General features: G+C 29.8%; 1 protein-coding gene, 1 long non-coding RNA gene and 1 pseudogene across 6 annotated transcripts; 2 read left to right on the forward strand and 1 right to left on the reverse strand.

Annotated features, from left to right (window-relative positions):
- Window positions 1–7290: 7290 nt before the first annotated feature.
- Window positions 7291–9427, reverse strand: LOC149880394 (uncharacterized). Of its 3 annotated transcripts, none has more exons than XR_016446480.1 (3): window positions 9283–9427; window positions 8755–8859; window positions 7291–7381 (listed from the first exon to the last, which is right to left on the reverse strand). It is a non-coding gene; the product is annotated as an uncharacterized LOC149880394 (long non-coding RNA). The 3 variants fall into 3 exon arrangements; XR_016446479.1 differs by having other exon boundaries at window positions 7291–8622; XR_016446478.1 differs by having other exon boundaries at window positions 7291–8622; window positions 8755–8908.
- A 2688-nt stretch (window positions 9428–12115) lies between these two features.
- Window positions 12116–13974, forward strand: LOC149880395 (uncharacterized; annotated as a pseudogene).
- A 1489-nt stretch (window positions 13975–15463) lies between these two features.
- LOC145187131 (major facilitator superfamily domain-containing protein 8-like) lies at window positions 15464–22268 on the forward strand. 3 transcript variants are annotated; one of them, XM_090070940.1, is made up of 11 exons: window positions 15464–15535; window positions 16406–16500; window positions 18739–18782; window positions 18879–19113; window positions 19206–19319; window positions 19461–19652; window positions 19915–20002; window positions 20281–20415; window positions 20631–20734; window positions 21125–21315; window positions 21720–22268. In XM_090070940.1, the coding sequence occupies exons 1-11, from the start codon at window positions 15489–15491 to the stop codon at window positions 21927–21929; spliced, it is 1455 nt and encodes a 484-aa protein (XP_089927066.1). In that variant the 5' UTR covers window positions 15464–15488; the 3' UTR covers window positions 21930–22268. The 3 variants fall into 3 exon arrangements, with proteins under 3 accessions (XP_089927066.1, XP_089927067.1, XP_089927068.1); XM_090070941.1 differs by lacking the exon at window positions 16406–16500; XM_090070942.1 differs by lacking the exons at window positions 19915–20002; window positions 20281–20415; window positions 20631–20734; window positions 21125–21315; window positions 21720–22268 and having other exon boundaries at window positions 19414–19554.
- The last annotated feature ends 27 nt before the right edge of the window (window positions 22269–22295 follow it).

Here is a 22295-nt window from a genome sequence, read left to right on the forward strand (position 1 = left end):
TGCTAGGTGTTGTAAGATTAAAAAAAAGAAGATTAAAAAAATTTATTTGAAAACAAGGAGTGTGGGTTACAGTTTGTTGACCGATATCTGTTTTTGATAAACATCTACAGAGTGTCCTACTAAGGGGACCATCATTTGGAAGGCAATGCTTGCAATAAATTGCTTAAAAACATAGACAGCTTTAAACTGTTTTTTCAGGAGTCTATTCTTGAAGTTTCCGCTGCCAAATACATTAAGGTACTTAGAGTTTTTGAAAAAATAGTCCATGGTTGTTTTGGAAAATCATTAACCACCACATAAATTAAAGATTTCGAGGAGTTCTCTACGAGCTACAGAAATCTAAGTACACATTGTTGAGCAACATATTATCGAATTAATTGTCTTCGGTATGACAAATAAGTCTTCGGTATGATAAATAAGTCTTCGGTATGATAAATAACTTTTAAATTTGTTAAAAAGTAATTTTTAATATTAGTAATTAAATTCTCTATTTCAACAGCTGAATCTTAAAATTTGCATAAATGATGACGAATATTATTAAATAAAATTGCATTTCTTTTGTACTTCTTTTATTCTATAGGCTTAGGTTACTGGACCGAACAAGCTCTCGAATCCATTCATTAGGATTTTATTTAGTTTTGGCGAATAAGAAACGTTGCAGAGCACAGCCAAAACTATATAGAGGCCCTAAAAAACTTTTAAAGTAGCTTTCTATTTGCAGGAACTTAGTTTGTAAAAAGTAAAATCTTAAACCTCCTATGAAAAAACGTTTAGTATGATTTTGAAATGTAAAATATCAATCATAATCTTACCATAATGACCATAAATTTTTTTTTTACTGTAATAAATAATTGTAGCAAACCTTTCTCGACCCCTAAAAGCCCACCCCTAGGGTATGGTTCCTGAAAATCCTTTTCAATTTTTTGCTTGTTTCACATTAAACTGGATCAAAATTCATCAACAGATTTCGAATTACATCAAAAAAAATTTTTCGATTAAAAGTTAAGACTATTTAAAGTTATTTCAGGGGGTAGTTGGAGGTAAGTTTCAGCTTTGCATGGGTATAAATCTTAAGCGAAAAGAGATTTTTTGATGAAATTTGAAATCTGTCAATATATTTTGATCTAGTTTATGATAGAGCAAAAAAAGGTAGTTAGGGGTCGGGGCAAGGTTGGTTTGGCTCCAATTACCCTAATTTTTTGCTAGCCATCCGGATGGGGCATACTCAAGTTTCTAATATGTTGATACTGGTGTCGAATGAGGATATACTCATTCGACACCAGTATGAACATATTAGAAACATGAGTATACCCTATGCCTCTTAGTTACCTATCTTGAACAATAAATTTCTTGAAAAAAGTTGTCGTTTACATTTTTTAAATGAGGAAATATTTCTAATGATAATCAAAAAATATCTGGGGATGTGTTGCAAAGTCTTAAAGCATGTTCCTATGCACAATGGTTAAAAAGCCGTTTAAAAAAGGTTTCTTTAAAACATGTAGAACACATCCAAAAAGCACGAGAATAACTAATTTCATGCGGACGTCTTTTCCACCCTCAAAACACTTGTCGTAAAAACGAGAGTAATACGATTACTATACGTATCGCTGCTTACTGAGTTGGTTAGAGTGTATCTGCTGGGCACATTCAAAGTAAATTTGAGTATTATTCTTTTTAATAAGGCAAGGATAGTAGAATAAAATGTACCACCGTTAAAAAGTTTAGAAAAACATTCAGCCCGCATTTCCCGAAAAAAAACCCTTCGGAACAATGAAAACATATATTACTCATTATAAAAATGTGAAAACTCTTGCTAGCAAACGTCGTCTTAGAAAAAAACTTAACAAGTTCGAAACTTTATGAACACATGTAACAGAAACAGCAGCAAACACTTCTTTTTTTTTTCATTTTAACAATGCACTTAAAAACGCTTCATATGAATGACTTCTTTGAAGTGAAAGAAGACTGAATGTACCTTTTACAAAAGTTAGTCAAAGCCAGAAGAATGACAGTCTTGTAAACAATTGTTTTTTTTGAAAGCTATCCTGAGAATTCAAAGTTTCTAAAACTCATTCTGATAAATCCAATTGACAGCTAGGAGTTGAATGATGTTGAGAATCAACTTCATACCAAGTGTACCAGTAAACCACAATTACTTTACGATTTGTGGGTACTAGAGTGTGCCAGTATACCACAGGCAATGTTTGCAACTTTTAAGTCACAAGAAATGAAAAAGTTTGAAGACTTGGCTTGAATCAATGAGAATAGCCGTCGAATGTTTTGATAAGCTTCTGACGAGTCTTCTTCAAACGCAACAAGATGTTTTTGTTTTTGTTTGTTATCCTTATAATGTGTTTCAATGAGAAATTGTTTTTTTGGAGGAGAGCCATTTACGTCACCAATGTCAATTGTTTCCAGACTGACATTCCAGCACCACCACCAACTATTCCAAGCTTGACGATGTTTTGATAGAGTTAAAATTGAAATGAAATGGCTGAGAGAAATTCTCTCAGTTATGCTTTTTTTGAAGCGAACTTTGTTATGCTCAAATGCTCCAACTAGCACTCTTGGATCAATAAAGTTGATTTGTGAAGAAAGCAATTGTTTGGCAACATATCTGGTATGAGACAACATGATCAAAATTGAAGGGAGCTATATAAAGCACTTAAGTAGGCAGAGAAACCTCTGCAGCTATTGTGAGTTATGGCAGAACTAGGAATTTATTACAAATAATCAAGAGAGTAAATGTGAATTATGTAAACTTAAAAGACAATCATCTGTTCCCGGGAAATGTCAATATTTTTTTTTTTTTGCTCTAACTTGTGCAATAAAGAATCCTTTCTTAAATTGAAGGAGGGTTCCTTCGGAAATTAATGTTGAGGTTTTTGTTTACTTCGGCGTAATGTGTCATGTGCTTACAGAAAAATTTTTTTAAACGATTTTTTTTTTTTCTTGAACGTTATTCATTGATGTAAATTTTATTTCGGAAATCAGGAATTTTTATACTTTCATTCCTCTAACGGGTGTAAAAGGGTTTCATTCCTCCATCGTAAAAAGCATGTTGAGCTTTTTATAAAGTTTTTTACTGTGGTATGGCTAACAGTGAGTCATAAAAGTGAAAAAGCTGAAAAGCGTAAATGTTAATAACTGCGAATCGTTATCGAAATATCGAAACTAATTAATATTTGTTTTGATAATGACTTTCGATATGATTAGATACGATAAAATATCGTTTTTTGTAAACTATAAATCGTTTTAATTATCGATAAAAACGTATAAAGATTTGTCCATACTTTATGATGTTTTACAATATTTTGTTCTTTTGATATAACTAAATGTTAAGTTAAAAGCATTTTCTTTTTACTTATTTCGCAAAATATTTTTTAAATCTATTGATTAAAATATTGATAAAAAATAAAAAAAATCGCCAAATTTTTTAATGTCATTTTTAAGCCAGTTAAGCCGGTTTATTTTTTTTTATATGAAAATAAAAAAACCATCAAATACATTATTCATTTTTTAAAAAGGAAATACGCTTTTTTTAAAAGATAATTACAACAAGTGTTGTTAAATCGACTAAAAATCGGGTAAGACCATTTTCTTAAGTTAAAATAAATAGGTGTTATGTAGTTAAAATGTCTTCGAGTTGAAATATTGCTGCTAATTGTGTTTAAAACGTTTTTAAAAACTTTCTGCAATTGAGCGAGTTTTAGGATTCTCTTTAAAGTACAAAGACGTTCACAATTAAGATAAATACGTGCATAAATTAATATAACTAATTTTACAATAATTTAGCTCTTAAAAAATTTACTATTTTTTTGAAGTCAGATGTTGTCACTGAATGGAAAATGTTTCAAATAGCCAAAACTACTCCGGACCAAAAACTAGGTCCGGATCTAAAGATGGCTTCTATCGAGTTGGATGAAAAGGAAAAAAAAACAAACTTGTTTGAAGAAGCTTCTAACAAGGACAAACATAATTAAGCTCTTGAAGATTTTTTTTTTTTTTGGAAGAAAAAAAAAATTTAATTTGATTTAGTATTAAAATTGTAATTGAACAACATTTTGAAGGATGATAAGGCCGAAGACCGAAACTCGGAAGAAGATTTGGAGTTTGAAGAAGAAGCCAGTACTACACCTGATGGAAAGCGAGTTTTTATTGCAAAATGCAAGTATTGGTCTTTAATTTGAACGTTGGCAGACAGCAACGTATCTGACATAAGACTACATAATCCTTTCTATACTTTTGGAATGGAAGAAGGTGCTGCACCTATGACTAACTATTCTGGTCCGGCAACACCTCCAAAGTCGGACATGTCACTAAATGGAAGATGTTTCAAAAATTCCCAGGGGTCGTAGGTGTGGGTATGTTGGATTTTTAAAGAACAAATAAATACAACTTTCCTCTCCTTGGGGCTGCTGCAAAATAGTTATAAGTGCCTGTTTCCTCGTCATCTTCAGAAAGAGCCTTCAGTGCCGATGGTGCAGTTGTCTCGTATAGAAGAACAGAATTTCTGTTTCAGCATATTGAAAAATTGTTGCACATTCAGCAAAACTACTTTAAGGACTATATCAAATGATGGCTTCACGTCAGGGACTTCCTACCTTGATTTTTACACCAGTGGTTGAAATTGATGACTAACAAATATTTGCTTATTGCGTCATTTGAGTACTTCACTGTTTAAAGTTTATAAAGTTTGCCATTCGGTTATTTAGTGATTTCAGTAGACCTAGTCTTTGAGATTAAGCTTTAATGTTTTTCTAAAATTAAATCACAAGAACAAACTTCAACATGTTTAAACATGTCCAGTCAACAATTTATTATGTAAAAGCTTATTGATTTTATTTTTTGCTGTTTTTTGCTGTTTTTTTGCTATGTTATTTCCTTCAGCTTAAGTCTTATTTTTTTGAATAAATTAAAAATTAGAAATATGAATAAGATTTTCTTTCTTTCTTTTTTTTTTTTAATTAAGTAGTGTTTGTTAATAATTTTATTACAGGTAGTTAGGTTTTGAAGAAAATAAATTTTTTAGTCGGAAAATGTAAAAAAAAGTTGTTTAATATATTAATGCATCGATTCGTATCGTTATTTGTTGCATCAAAAAAGTTCGCAGATGCTTGCATAAATAGTTATAAAAATATGATAATGTGATGCATCAATACTTATGTCTTTTTGCCCGAAAGTTTAATTTTATTATTAGAAATAAACTTTACTCTTACCTATTACACGTATTACGCGCTCGCACATATTTCAATGTCATTTGCGCGCGCAAATAAAGATTTAAATAAAAAGTTTAATTTTATTATCAGAAATAAACTTTACTCTTACCTATTACACGTATTACGCGCTCGCACATATTTCAATGTCATTTGCGCGCGCAAATAAAGATTTAAATAAAAAGTTTAATTTTATTATCAGAAATAAACTTTACTCTTACCTATTACACGTATTTCGCGCTCGCACATGTTTCAATGTCATTTGCGCGCGCAAATAAAGATTTAAATGAAAAGTTTAATTTTATTATCAGAAATAAACTTTACTCTTACCTATTACACGTATTACGCGCTCGCACATATTTCAATGTCATTTGCGCGCGCAAATAAAGATTTAAATGAAAAGTTTGGATTTTTCTATCCCAGATACATTATAATAGAATATCGCGTCTCTTTTAAAAATTTTTACGTCTATCCGAAGCTCAAACTATAAACGCGTATGCGTGTCAGTCTTTTTTCGCGCACAAAGATCAATTTATATAAAAAATTTTGATTCCTCAAACCAAAATGCGCACGTATACTAAAACCAAAGTATTGGATAAACCACTATAAAGCTTACATCCTCCCTTAACATCTGTTGAATACTCTTCTCTCAATCTTTTACTGAATTTCTTTCAGAAGAGGATTTGGCAAAGTATGTTTTAATGTTAATCTTGTATCCCAAAGGTAAAGTATACTCAAAAGATCTGAGCCACCAATTCAGAGTAGAAAGTCCTAATGACAAAGGTATTTTACCTAAAAGCTGACCATTCTATTTATTTCAGCTTTAAGATGTTCATCTTCATTTCTGAGCAAATCTTGTGTTTCCTTTTGATATTGGAAATGTACGGGTCTACAATAATGTGTACTCGAGGACTTCTCATTTAACCATACTCTTTTTTTATGATAGTTGATTTAAATGGAACTATAGCTGTCTGAAAAAGATTTCGCTCATTAACTTGGGCCTCGCAAATAATTCTATCAGTGTACTTTATTTACACACACTTTGACCGGAGGCACCAACAAAACCCGCTTTAAAGTGAAATACATATTTAAACTTTCCTCCACTCTTAGCAAGAGTCTTGTCATTCAGTAAAAGTTAGTTGTAATTAAATATATTCTTTACAAACCATAAAGTGAAGGATAATTATCTTGACTAGCAATAAGCAACCCGTAAAACGGGTTATGGTCGGTCTGTTAATTTATAGTGGCTGTATTCCACAATTTAAAGTTGCGAAACCATAACTAATACCCTTTTAGAAAAACGCCTTCAAATTTAAAAAATTAAACCATCTGTAAAGTTAAAATAAAAAGTATGCGGAGGTAAAATAATTTACCAATTATTTAATATTGAGTAATTTACCATTGACATAGGTCATATCAGTGTTAGGCAGAACCATTTTCCTCGATATTACCAAGTTCAACGCAATACGTTTTTAGTTACTGACTCAAAATAATAACACTTCATAATGCTTTAAATTGACGAAAAAGTGAAGCTAAATTCTTGTGATATTTTTTATAACATGAACTTTAATTTATAAGATTAATATAAAGCGAACGTTAATTATACATAAATTATTAACTTTTTGGTATCCCCTTGACACATGTTTCTTTAAAAAAGGAAACTGTTTTTAAAACGTTAAGTTCTCTTCAATATTTTGACACTAATAAAGGACCTCCCTTCCCCGTTTTTGCCGTTTTACCTTAATGGTGGTCAGGAGAATATTTTTATTAAGAGTAGTCAAGTTTTTGATGAAGACCTTTTACCAGAATACCGAAATGTAAAACAATGATTTACGTGTATAAGAATTTTTTCTTTTTAACATTTATAAGAATTTAACATATATAAGAATTTTTTCTTTCCTCAAAAGTGATGCAAATGCAAACTAAGCTAATTAATTAGTTAAAGACCTTATAAAATTTAAGTAACTCGATATTTGAAAAATGCGCTAAACTACAATATTAACCACCAAATTATGTACAGCAAATTATTAGGCTTAAAATAGAGAAAACTTTAAAAAAAATTGAACTAATTGCATACATTTATATCATTTTAACTGACCAAAATTTACAATAAAAGGTAATCAGGTTTCTTTTTATAAATCGTATAAATGCGTCAATCGTAAATCCTAAAGAAAAAAAAAATGGAATTATGATACTATAATTACAACAACAACAACAAAAAAAAACAAAAATAAAACACCGCATAAAAACTGAAAATCGATGTACCTATTTATAGTAACCCATTTTGATATGGCAGTTAATATAAACATTTATCGAAAATGTAACAATAAAATCTGTTTCGAAGTACAAAAGGATTAACAATACTATATATGTATATAAAAAAAAAACCAATTTAAGATATAAATTGCATTTTTACCATGTTGTCTTGGCTTTCAGTAAATAAATAAAAGCAGTAAGTTCCAATAATGAAACAACCTATTATTCATTTTTTACAATAGTCACCAACATGAAGGTGTCTATTGTTAAAAATGAATACCAACACAAAACATCACAACAATAACACATAACAATAGAATATTTACATCCTTGATCCTAAAATCCAGTGAAGATAACAAACCAAATTAAAATATGAAAGGCAAAATTAGAAAACCAATTTAAAGTTAACTATATTTATCTTTTTACTAAACATATAAATACATAAAAGTATATTTGTTTTTATGTTCAATATTAGTTATTCAATTACTTCAAATTTAGGACATGAAAACACCATGGATTTAAAGATCAAGGTTGCATACTCTCATACACATTACGCTAAACATTAACAGACATTATTATGTGTTTTGAGAATAATTAAAAAAGGCTACACAACACAACCTAGCTCCAAAGCAGTAACTCCGCCTGGCACTAAATGCTGCCAAGTCACAACTCTGCTATAAGTACATCGCTTGGGTGGCAAGGTTATCAATCTTGCTCAACATAATGCCAAATCACACCACTTTGAAAACATGGAAACAACATAATTTAAACATATATACAACTATAAACAAATATGGTTTTATATAACACATTTGATTAATAATCTTTTCAATTTGATGAAGAGTAGCTTGTTCAGCTATTAGAAGTGGGACTGAGTGGTGAATGAAATCTTCCATCATAAAAAATTTCTATGTATTCCAGAGATGTAAAGGATTGTCAGGTTCACAAAAGGTCAAAATAATTGAAAACAACTGTCTAATTTTCTTTGGCATGTCTTAAAACCGCCTCAGAAAGTGTATTCTGCCATTCAGTGTCATCTTGCAACAGACCTTTCAAATCACATGCTACACAAAACGTTTCAAGGACAATACCATTAACAGTATGCACATCCTCCCAAGATGTTGCTCCTTTTGCTTGCAAAAGTAACAGTCTAAGAAAAAACTATTCTCCAGTTGGATTAACTTTATACATTCTTACTATCACCTTATTACCACCCCTTTATCTAACCTTCCATTTACAATGTTTATCATCAAATATAAAGTGATAAGGAATGTCTACATACGAATAGCAATATGCTCTTTCATTTTCAGTATTTAACTTAAACCATGCCATTAGGTGCATATCACGCTGAGCTGCACGATCTAAAGCCATATGTTCTGCTCCTTCTCTAAAATACATTAATTGATTTTCAGGTAGATGTTTACCAAGTCACAGCACTTTAAAAACACAGAAAGAACATAATATAAACATATGTACAAACTATAAGCACAATAAATGTGTTTAAATATGTATATAAGGTTAAACATATACTAATACTAAAATAAATAAATACCTTATATACATATTTAAACACATTTTTAAAACAATTATGTAACACATATTAACACATACACAAACAGTAAAAAAACACTTTACATTATTATAAAAACACATTGATAAAACAACTATAAAGCACTTATTACCATACACACACATACATATCAAAAAAGCATATATGCAAACAATAAACGTGTGCAAACAAAAATTCTAAAAATGACGCAAGAAAATTTAAAAAGATACAAAATATATATTTACAAACAATAATCTTTACCTTCTTTTTTTTCTTCATAAGAACTGTAATCCTCATAACAAAATTTAACCTTTACATACAATAACATGTGACATGCGTTGTTAGTGTTGGCACAAAATTTTAATTTATTTTTCTAAATTTTTTAAAAAAGAACAAAAATAGTTAATAGCATCACAGAAATTTCAAAGTATTAATATAACCCTTTTATGGAAATAGCATTAGTATAACTTTAAGTAACATCCATATCCCTATTTTCTTTCTAAAAAATAAAAAAATAAAAATAAAACTGCTAAAAGAAAAACTAAAACAAAATCTAAACGATTTAAAAAATTAAAATCCTTTCTACTTTAAATCCTTTCTACTTTATCTAATAAAAATTTTAATCCTTTCTACTTTATCTGATAAAAATGTATAACTATTTCACATACTTACTTCAATTATAATACGATATATAATTGATTAAGATGATTCTTTATGTAATATATCTAAACTAATAATTAAATTCCAAAAGGAAAAAAGTTTTAACTCGCTCAAAAGATCTTTCTCCAATGGCCGCGTGCATTTGAAGAACGCGCTTTACCAAAGCCTAGTAACTAATTCAAAGCCTAGGAACTAATGACGAAACGACGTTGAACATTAAACGTTGAACGTTGAACGTTAAACATTAAGCATTTCTGTAGGAATTATATTATGATTCTGTGTTATGGATGATTTTTTGATAGTTTGATACATTACATCAGAAAGTTCACACTGAATTTTTAAAATTAAGGCATCTTCAATCTTCATTTTTATTGGAAAGCTAAACTCCATGCTTTTAAGTTTGCTAAGATTTGTTGCATTTCGACAACAATGACAACAAAATCTTTCTTGGTAGGATCTCCGGAGGCTTTTCTTATTGAAGCTAATGTCAATGCTGTAGCTGGATATTCAGCCAACTTGGTAACTTTTAATAAGAAATTTTTTTAATATCTAAGTGATTAACCTACTTTTTTGAGTTATAACAAATTACCTCAGTTGTGTAAATGTAGTGAAAAAGGTGTGAAAATAATTAATTTTTACATTTATCTATTTTTAAAAGGTTGCATCTTGCATCAATTGGAAGTTCTGACGGCTATTTTTTTTTTTTTTTTCTGATTTCATATATACCTATCAAGGAAGATGTGAAAATTACCGAGGAATCTAGGAGAAACTCAATTTTTTAGTTCTGTGCAACTTTTTTTTTTCTTTTTTTTTTTTTTTTGGGGGGGGGGGGGGGAGAGTGTATATTTTGCCAGTTTATTTGGATTTTGACACACTGTGCGTTAGGGTGTCCCACTTTTAACCTGACCAAAAAAAATTCAAATGCACCCTATCTCAATCATCCTTATTTGGTCCCAGGACACACCAAAAATTTTTTTAGGTCTCCAAGTCAACGGGTTCCAGTACAAGGTATTTTCTAAAGCGAGGTTCCATGGAATTATTCGCCGCCCCCCTCCCTTTCGGTGCCCCTAACTTATGAATTGAATAGTAGAAAATTGTCCATTTTACATTTATTTTTGTTCTGAAAAAAAATCTTTCATTTAAGAGTTAATACTTCTGCAAACTTGTCATTTACAACAACTAAAGACAAATAAAGTCAAAAATCACATTAAAATTACATAAAATCACTTTTTTTCATGTCTTTTCCAACCTCTTTTCGGTTTTTTTGCACAACTTGCATGGTATCCTGTAGAAGACTTTCTTCATAACTTTCAGCCACAAATTAAGATGTCTTATTTTAGACATAAAATGAGATTTTTTATACAAAAATTGAAATATTATATCTTGAATGAATAAAGTCAAATTCAAATATGTTGTTTTTGCAATATTTTGTCATTGATTTAGCGATATTAATGCTCTAATCAAATAATAGTTTTTATGTAAAATATTATAAAACCCTTTCATTTTATACTTTTCAGATTATAACAATTTTCTTAAAATATATAATGGCCGATGATGATGGATTTCCTCGTAAATCTCCAAGGACTAGAAATGCTCAGAGTACTGTTAGAGAGAAAAATGAGAAGAGCTCCATGGTAACTACACCTCTCCTAGGACTAACAGGGATTGTCAACCAGGAACCTCAGGTTGATGATGACATAAGATTAGCTTCACAGAGAACTAATAGGTGTAAAAGAACAATCTACATACTTCAGCATCCATTACATATGTTTGCACCAAACAGGTAATATTTTAAGATTTAAGTAAAATAATAAATTGGAGAAACTTTTTTTAGGTGAAAAACTTTTGAAACAAATATGTAAAGACTTTTATATATGTTTAGACTACCCACACTGGAAGAAGTTTGTCGCCGAATATATTGGCTCAGGTCAAGTAAGAATAATCAAAACGCAAAACTATCCTGTGCACAAAAGACAATATCAAGATCTATGCTTTGCATTGGAGGGGAGTGTACAAAAAGTAACAGGGGAGAATTTACTGGAGTATGCATTCTGAGAGAACTGTTAAGTATTTGGGACAAGGTGGTTTTGATTCAAGATTTCGGGTTACAGAACAAGTAGTGAAAGAGAAGCTTGAGAAATCTTATGAACGCTACGAGAAACTATGTACTCTTAGAACCCTTATGGAAATAAACAAGATAAAAGAAGAGCAATATAAAAAATAAACAGAGAGTTTTATAAAAGAAGCAAACTGTGTTTTTCCTGTTTATAAAACAGACGTCTTAAAACTTATAAGAGATGACGAAAATAGAGACAAGCAAGCAAAGACAGAAGATATTGAGTTCCTGAAAAGAGCATTCAAAGGTGAAATGGTTAAGTTTGACACTGGGAAAGATAAATCTTATCAAGAAAAAATGGTAGACGGGGAAAAACGAATGTTAGATATGATAGAAAGTATGCGTAGAGAAGAACAACATAAAAAAGAAAAACAAGAAATGTCAAACTAAAAGCTGTAGAGGACATAGAAAGGATGAAAGGTTTTGAGATAGAATTATCTTCAAGTGGTACGAGTACTACTGATACTGACAGTGAATTTGAACCTTGCCAAAAAAAAAAGAAGATCAGTGAAGATAGAGTTTACATGGAGCTTTCAATGAATGATGTTCTTGACAAGTGGGTTCCTTTCTTGACTAGGTACAATGTCAGTGCTCGAGCTGAAACTTCACTTCTGTCCTCACTTTTCAAGATTGGTGGTGTTGATTTAAATACAGTTCCTGTATCAAAGAGTAGTCTACATAGAAACAAAAAGATTGTGATTGAAAACGAAGCTAGATTAGTGAGAGAAGAAAATCTGGACAAAGTTCGGGGTTTAAAGGTTGTCATTCATTTTGATACGAAACTGGTCAAACACTATCGAACTGACCAAAAAATGTCTAAAACTGTAGAAAGAGTTGCTCTCAGTATATCATCCCCCCAGGTCAATGAACCCTTAGATTTCTTGCTAGGAGTTCTAGAAATTGAGTCATCTAAAGGGCAGGATCAAGCTATAGCTATTCAGAACATATTAGAGTATTATGAGCTCACTGACCAGATCATTGGTTGTAGTGCAGATACAACAGCCTCTAATACTAGAAAATACAAGTGGAGAATTAAGTTCTTGGTGGATCATGTGCTTAAAAGACCTGTGCTTTGGCTGCTCTGTAGGAAAATATTTTGAAAACATATTTTAAAAGTTTGTTGCACTAAACTGTTGCAAAATTATTATATTTTGCAACTTTTAAAAATTGATATTTAAAGGCACCATATATCTGAAAGACATATTTCCCATGCAATGGATTATATTCAAGGTTCAACCAAAATCTCCATCACGTGCAATATATAAAGATTTTCAAAAAATCTGGCCAGAAATAAGAGAAAGGGCAAATTATGTTGATCAGTTGCTGTTTTTCAATTATGAAAGAGAGGAGTATATGGTAGGTACTGATTTTCATAGAAGTGTATTAGATACTAAGAACTTCTGCATAACAGCCCTAAAACAAGATTGCTTTCAAAGGGGAGATTATAAAGTTCTTTGTGAGCTAATAGTCATTTACCTTGGTGGCCATGTACCTGGTTTCCAGTTCAAACAACCAGGTGCCCACCATCAAGCAACGTTCATGGCTGATTGTCTATACTTGCTTACAATGCAGCTTACTTCAAAATTTAATTTAAAGTTGAATAATAGTGAGGAAGATATGCTTGAACTGTCAACTGACTTTATTGTCACATTTTATGGAGCATACTTTTTAAAGTCTCCTCTGGCTGCCCAGGTTCCATCACATGATTTGGATGCTTTTAAGCTAGCTTATGAAATGATGAGCAATAAGCTATATATATCCAAGTATGGTCCCCTGGGAAAGCTGCTTCATGCAAGCCTGGTCCGTCATAGATGGTACCTGACCCCACAGCTAGTTATTCTTTCAATAGCAAATAGACATTTAGAACTGAAGGAAAGAGCTGGGCTAGCTCAGAAGCTGCTAGGTTTCAATTGTCCGCAACCTGACAATTTTGAACAGGAACAACCTCAACCTCCAACTCATGTGGTTCCTATGTCAGTTTTGTCCGACTTTATCACTAAGGACTCCTGGCTGCTCTTCACATACCTAGGTATAATTACGGGAGTAATCAACTCATGGATAAAGGATAACTTTGAAAATGATTCCTACAGACATTTTCAACATCAGATGGAGAATCTAGCAGTAGTAAATGACAGGGCTGAGCGCCATATAAAACTTGTGCAAGATTTTGTGGCTGAAAGTCATGAAGAAAGTCTTCTACAGGATACCATGCAAGTTGTGCAAAAAAACCGAAAAGAGGTTGGAAAAGACATGAAAAAAAGTGATTTTATGTAATTTTAATGTGATTTTTGACTTTATTTGTCTTTAGTTGTTGTAAATGACAAGTTTGCAGAAGTATTAACTCTTAAATGAAAGATTTTTTTTCAGAACAAAAATAAATGTAAAATGGACAATTTTCTACTATTCAATTCATAAGTTAGGGGCACCGAAAGGGAGGGGGGCGGCGAATAATTCCATGGAACCTCGCTTTAGAAAATACCTTGTACTGGAACCCGTTGACTTGGAGACCTAAAAAAATTTTTGGTGTGTCCTGGGACCAAATAAGGATGATTGAGATAGGGTGCATTTGAATTTTTTTTGGTCAGGTTAAAAGTGGGACACCCTACTGTGCGTTATATCACAGCGTGAAACGCTTGTAATGCACAAATCCAACTTATTTGCTTAAAGTTTGCCAATGTAAATATTTGTGATAAACGTTGTTTCCTATACTTAGGATGTGATAGTTTTACATGTTTTCTCATTCTTAAAAATTTAAATTATAAACATTAGTGTATACTTAAAATAATGTATAATTGTAAGAACTTTCTTTTAAACTTATTTTTTAAATCTGAGAAATGGGGCGGGTTAAAATGTCCTTTGTTCATAACGAAGAATTGTGGCGTAGGGCTAGGGAGTTTTTGTTCTGAGGATGTAACTTTTCAATCCTTCCTATGTTCTCAGAAATGTAGATTCTTGGTAACTAACACTCTAAAGGGGATTCCTTTTACAACCTCCAGAACTCTCTCTTTTTTTGCATTCATAAGCAGAACACCTGGCCTTGTAGATCTTAATATGAATTTGTCATGACTTTATTTTTGATTGAGTTCTTTGTTGAAATATGTAAATGGCATTTTGAAAAAGACAAGCTGTAATCTATTAAATTTAGATTTATTGGTAACTTTTTTTTTAAACTTGCTGCTTTTTTTGTTTGTTTTAATGTTTTGTTTTTTTTCATAAGGAAGCTAATACTAATATTTTACTTAAAATTAATATCCAACTCATTTCAGACCTTCCTAAAATGTATATGTTTGATATAAACGCTTTTTTTTTACTATGTGTAGGCTATGAAAGGTGATGGTAAATATCTATATCTTTACAAATTACTTTGTGGATATACAAAGATTTTTTATTTGTTTATATGTGTATTTGTGAATTACATAAAGTCTGTTTCCTACATTTTATCTCTTAAAAGTCTTTTGTAAAGTTCTAGTTCTATAATGTGACTAGTTTATTTCTGATGTTTAGCTTTTATCTTTTCTTTATCTTATTTAATATATATATATATATATATATATATATATATATATATATATATATATATATATATATATATATATATATATATATATATATATATATATATATACTCAACATTTGTGATAAGTTTTGCATATTTGCTTTAATTTTAAAAGGATTTAAATAAAAATTAAGAATGGAGTTTGAAAGCGATCATGAAGCTCTGGTGATAAATAGCAAGAGGTAGGATCTGTCATATATTTGATGTATAGTTTGTGTGGATGTTGGTGCAGGTTTGTGTGAGTGTATATGTATCTATACTGATATCCTTAGATATGGGTATGCATAAGATGACGTTAGCCTTCTTTTACATTCCTTTATTTTTCTTATGAAACCACAAAGTTTTCTTATGAAACTATACACTGCGTCTATTTTATACAGGGTAGCAAAAGTTTCCCTTTAAAGAAAATAATGATAGTTTTAATTAATGTTATTTTCCAAAATTAATTAACTTCATAAACATTAAAAAATCCTTATGAAATACTTATGACTTTTATAGAAAAGGATTTTTTTTTGAAAAATAAAATTTTTGCTTAGTTGTTTGTTATTTCAATGGTTTTTATTTTCTGTAACTCTTTCTGAAATTTTTCTATGTATCAATTTTTAACCAAACTTAACTATTTAAAAATTGCTATTTTATATAACTAACAGCTTATCATATCTTTCATAAGTGCTACAGCTTAAAATGAAACTCTGTTTTACAAAGACGGTTTAATATCTCAATATAATGAGATCTATTTGTATTTATTTAATGGCAATGGTAGTAGTAAATGTAGGCTAAGAGAGTTGCATAATATGTTAAGATCATGTGCTAGGTCTCAGGCAAATTAATTTTAGAGAGTATAAATGCGCAATATGTTTGGTTTCAGATTTTAGTTTGATTTTTTATTCCAGGATTTTGTTCTTTTCAATAAAAACACAATTTGCAAAAATAATTACATAATTTACATAACTTAAAAAATAAACAAAAAGTGATTTTCTTCTTGTGCTCTTTTTTAGCTTTTGAAGTTTTCTTTACTCCAGGTGTAAATTATTGTTTTTTGTTTTGCATAGCCATCAGTATCTTAATGATGATGACGATATTAAACAAAAAGAAAAGAAACAAATTATATTTACTTTGTACTGCATCATGTTCTCTGGATCAGTTGGTGAGCTATGTAACACTCATAACAATAAATTCAATATTTTATTTTACAATTTTTTTATGTTTATATTTATTTATATAGATGTTTTGTTTATACACATGCTATTGTGTGTGTGTGTGTGTGTGTGTGTGTGTGTGTGTGTGTGTGTGTGTGTGTGTGTGTGTGTGTGTGTGTGTGTGTGTGTTTATTGCAAAAATGCTAATCCTTTTAACTTATTATTTATATATAATAAATTTCAAATTTAGTTCACTTTTCAGTACAGTTACTTAGTAGCTGTTCATTCCTATTTAATTGAATTTCAGTTTTCTTTAAATTTTAAAATATAAGTTTTTCTAGAACCTTTGTAAATTTAACTGGTAATAAAAATGCATATTATGACAAGCATTGTAAGAATTAATAATATTAAATATAGTAAGAATTGATAATGTAAATAATAATTTAATAATAAAGTGTTGATTTTAGTAAATTGAACCATTATTTGAGAAATTTGGTAAACTCTAAATCTTGCTTGCCTTCAATCTGAAGAATTTCTGAAGAGATTCTTCAGATTGACAGCAAGTTGTGTTTTTTAACATTTTTAAAAAAAAAAACCATTTGTAAGTGAAATGAAAAACTCATTTAATCAATTCAAAGATCAAAACAGGTTCCTCCAATTATTAGACATTTTTTAATATTTTAAAAGTTACAGAAGCAGATGCTGAGATAACAAGTTGCTGGTTACCAACAAATGAACAAGTTTTGTGATGCTATATGTTCCATGAACAAGCAGGCTTATCTATAAACTAATCAAAACATGACAGTGCAAAAATGGTGTTGAATCAGATTGTTTTTTTCTTTCAGATAGTAAACATTCATATCATAACAGAAATGAAAACCTGTGAAAAAGTTACTGCAGTGTCAAAAGAATCCAAAGTTTTATAAATTTCCTTTAGATTGTCATTGATTGTTGTTAGTGCTTGCCAAATTGAAAAAGACATCTAAAGAACTCAGTTTGGGATTTCTACTGTGCGTCAAAGATGCTGAGAAAGTCTTGAAGAATGACGAAGTGGTAAACTTGAAACCAGATTGTACAGTATCATTTGGTTGTCATAACAAAAACTTAGCATTGCAGTTAGATCACAAAAAAAATGATGAAAGATGGCAAAGGATAGAAGAAGCAGCATTGCTACAGCATATGCTATTTTCACAGTTCATCTCTTTAGCATGTTGTGATGAAAGTGAGTGTTATATTGATTGACCTATTAAGATTTCTGAAAGGATACTTATAAAACATGACCATAAAATCACTCAAAGTGGGAATTCTCAAATGTCCAAGAATTGTGTCTTGGGCAACAAGAATGAAAACTTATCCTGTTCGATGAATGTATGGCCCTAAAGCAAAAAGTTGGCACTGTAATGCTCTAGTCTGCATGCTATAATCTTATTGGAGAAGATATTTAACACAATTTTTCAACAATATATATTAACTGTTCATTTGTGGTACTTGTTCAGCTTTTTTTAAATGGATATGAATTTAACTTGACAACTATATTGAAATCTCGTTAGGTCACCTTTGTTTTGGTCATCAAAGATGAAGAATTTCTGTTAATGTTGTCCATGATAGTGCAGAACATGTCATGAAATTGAGTGCAGATTTTCTGGTTGCAGCTAAAACCAAGGAGAATTATCAGAACATCTGCAGGTTGACAGAAAGAAAATTTTAAGTCTATCAGACATAAGAGGAAATGAACAGTAGATCACAAAAAGTCACAAAAGTAGTCACAAAAACTCAGGTTAACTGTGCGCTGTGTGATAGTAATGGTGCTTTAAGTTTTGTTGAACTGTATTTTACAGTCTTTGTAGTAACTTGTTACACTATAAAACATTTTAAGTGTTTCAATTATGAAAAGAAAATATATTCATGTGCATTTTGAACCCATCAATCTGCCACAAAAAGTTTTCAACATTTTACAGGTGTCATAATTTATAAATTGGAACACACAAGTCATATATATATATATATATATATATATATATATATATATATATATATATATATATATATATATATATATATATATATATTTGAAGCATGTTGATTAGATTTTCCAAAAAGTCTTTAAAAAATGTTGACAATTAATGTCCTAATTTTTAAATTTGTTTTAAAAGAATTTATTCAAAATTCAGTTTATTCAAAAAATTCAGTTTTTTTTCTAGAAGTTAAGTCCTATTTTTCAATAACAATTTGATTTTTTAAAAAAGGTTTTTCAGTCATGATGTCATCCATGTGGCCATTCATGAGGGAGGTTTGTCTTTAAACCTAGTTGTTTAAGTTTTCCTTTTAAAAAGAAAATACACTGAAAATATGGATGACTTAAGAGTTTTTGCCTTCCAATATTTAGATCGACAAAACAGTTAGTGAAACATTTTATGGCTGGGTCAATGCTGCATTTAGTTTGGCACAGATGATGTTTTCTTTTGTATTTGGCTATTGGTGTGACAGAAGACCTGCAATGGAGCCCTTGTTGTTATCTTTCATTTTGATGATAGGAGGATATATTTTATATGCATTTGCCCAAACCTATGGAGGGCTTTGGTTTTTGTTAGCCGGCCGTGTACTTGTTGGTTGCAGTTCAGGTATTTTTTTATCAGCTTAATTGTTTATTATCTTTAGCAATTGTGATCATGAAAAAATTTCAATCATACTAGAGTAACACGATCTTCTTTAGGAAATGTTGCAGTAACAAGAACAGTTGGTGCTCATTTGACAAACAATCAAGATCGAGTGAAGGTTTTGTCTTACTTAACTATGTTCCAAACAATTGGTTTTCTTGTTGGTCCTCGTAAGTGGATTATTTTATTAGGCTATTCTTATTTAAAAGTTTTTTTAATTTCTTTTTAAATGTTTTTTTTTTTTTTTTTTTCAATTTATGGTAGCTTATGAAATGTCAATTTGTCTGGAATACATGATTACTCAAATTTAGTCTTTCAAGCTGCAACACAACCTATAGGACCAACAGGTTATTATATCTCACTCTTAAAGTTGAAGTTGAACATATATACAACGCCTTGTTTGATAATGATTCTATTGGGTTTGCTGAATATTGTTCTTGTTTTGGTGAGCTTTAGGAAACTCCCTAATGAAAAGGGTTTAAAACAAAAGCATCAACAAAGTTGTAAGTTCAGAAAAAGTTTAGTTTTTGAAAAAGTTTAGTTTTTGAAAAAGTTTATTTGTATATTTTTATTTTTAGCATTTTTTTTTTTTTTTCTGATCTTAGTTACAAAAAAAATTCTCTTTAACAATTAAATTAGTTTTTTGAAAAAATGGATCAACTCTGTATTTGTGCCTTATGTTGAGTTGAGCTTGTCAACTCAACATAAGGCACAAATGATGTCATAATGAATTTAGAATTGTAAAGTTCTTTTCTTTTCTTGTAGCTGACTTTAGTCCACTAGACAAGTATGCTGTTTGTGCTTGTGTTGGCTTATGGTTTGTAACAATGTCTGTTTTTGCACTCAATGAATCGTAAGTTTTTTAGTCTAAAACATTGTTTTACATTCCATCCTATACAAATATCATCTGTAGCACAATGTTCACTCTTTTCAAATCTACCACAAGCACTTCATATTTGTGTATCTATTTTGCATCCATATTTTAAATGATGATTGCTTCTCTTTTCAGTTTTTATATTTTTTGTACTTAACATTTTAAGTACTTATTTGACAATCCTTTAAAGCAATGTTGTCCAAGTAGAAAAAAAAAAGTAGTTTTAAACTTTAGATTTATTTCTCCAATTTCTTTAGACTTATTTCTCCAATTCTCATGAATGAGTATGCTTGGTCACGTCGCCAAACAGCATTTTATGGTGCATTATTGATGTCAGGCTCTGGGGTCCAATGTATCTTTTTATATATTGCCGCTGTTCCTCTATGTAAAAGGTTTTATCCTTTTCTTTAAAATTTTTAAAAAAGTTTATCAAAAACATTTATTAGCTGCAAACCTTAAATATGTTTTTAGTTGAGTACTTTTAAGAAAATTAATTTAAGTTTTATATCTATTAATGATTTATAAATTAATAATTTATGATTATTCATTTTAAAGATCACATCAGTTTCTTTTTCTGTATTATGTCATGATTTTTTTTTTTTCATAGATTCATGGAACGAAAAGTCATGTTATTTGCATTTATTTTATTACTTCTTGGATATTGTTTCTATCTACCCTGGGGTCCAGGGAAATTAAAGCTTCTTGAAATCGGTAATAGTAAAGCTTTTTAATTTAAAATTTTTATGTTTCGTTTTGACATTGTGTATATACCCCTATTTCTTTTTTTTTTTTTTCATTATAAAAAGGATTTTAAATTTGGACTGAATTTCGAAAATAGCTGATTCAGTTTTTTTTTATGTAAAGAGATGTGTTTTGTAAGAATGTTGAGAAAGTTCAGTGGGATAGACAAAAATAAAGGTTGAAGTAAAAAACATTACCCTTAAAACTATCAAGTATTAAAAAGTATTGTAATAAGTATAAATAAAAGTGATAAATGAATGTAATATTATGTACGTTAGAATTGCAAAAGAAAAAGTACATATACAATAAAAGTAAATAGTATGTTGTCTTAATCTGTGATGATTAACATCTTTTTCACAGTACGTGTTAACGGTACAATTTTGGACAATGGTGGTGGTGGTTGCCCTTCTAACTATTATTGGTGTCATACCTCTCCTAAGTTACCCTTTCCTCAACTCCTTACAGGAATAATACTCATTAACACTGGCTACCCTCTTACAGTTGTAATGATTAATGTGTTGTACTCTAAAGTTATTGGGCCCTTCCCACAAGTGAGTTTTACTTAAATCATTATTAATTTTGTATATTTATCAGATATATATATATATATATATATATATATATATATATATATATATATATATATATATATATATATATATATATATATATATATATATATATCTTTTGAAATATATTTTTGTAAGTATCACGAAGCTATTGTTGTATTTTTTTCAGGTTTGCAATTTAAATATAAAATTTTTCAAACGGGAATTTTGCAAGTTTTTTTTTATTTATTTGGCAAAAAAAAAAAGTAACAAATATTGAAAAAGTAATTGTATTTGTGATGATACCAGAATTTACAGCTAATAGTAAAACTTATATTTGATCTTTTTGTTTTAAAACATTTTGATGAATATCTCTTCAATGTTATTGCTAACAATGTCTTCTTTAGGGTCGTTACATGGCTTGGTTAACTGGAATCGGATCTCTAGCAAGAGTCGTTGGTCCATTGTATATAACGGTTTTATACCAACATTACGGCTTGCGATGGTCTGCAACCTCTACAATCATCATGTTATTTGTAACTATAGTATTTATTAAGGGTACGTGGAAACGACTGTTACCTTACTCTCCTGGAGATAAAAACACTTTAAATTGTTGATATTTATGTTTTTTTATGCTCAGTGTGTTTGTTACAGAGGAATACAAAGCGCAATGCAAAAGTTATTTATAAATTCGCTTTGTATTGTGCTCTCCTGCGATTTAATTCTGAACATTTTATCGTTTTATATTATTTCAAATTTCTATCTAAGTTTAAACTCTCCAAATGAATTATTGTAAATAACGTTTCTTATTGACTTTGTGATTCTAATTGATTTTGTAAATTATATGATTTTAAGGAATTTTTTTTTAAAAGATGTTTTTGCTTTCTAAACTTTTAGCTACAAAGTATGAGTTTAGAAGAAAATTAAAAGATGAAAGCTTATAAAATTTTGATAAATTGATGTTTTTTTTTTTTTTGTTTTTG

Source organism: Hydra viridissima, unplaced genomic scaffold (assembly GCF_058129835.1).
Source record: "Hydra viridissima isolate aposymbiotic clone 2 unplaced genomic scaffold, HvirCarnegie_v1 scaffold_13, whole genome shotgun sequence".
In the NCBI taxonomy this organism is placed as follows: Eukaryota; Metazoa; Cnidaria; class Hydrozoa; order Anthoathecata; family Hydridae; genus Hydra; species Hydra viridissima.

Coding starts and splice junctions, on each gene's coding strand:
- LOC145187131 (XM_090070940.1), top strand. CDS start 15,489: ATGGAGTTTGAAAGCGATCATGAAGCTCTGGTGATAAATAGCAAGAG. Junction 15,536..16,405: donor CTGGTGATAAATAGCAAGAG/GTAGGATCTGTC, acceptor TGTTTTGCATAG/CCATCAGTATCTTAATGATG. Junction 18,783..18,878: donor TGTGGCCATTCATGAGGGAG/GTTTGTCTTTAA, acceptor TCCAATATTTAG/ATCGACAAAACAGTTAGTGA.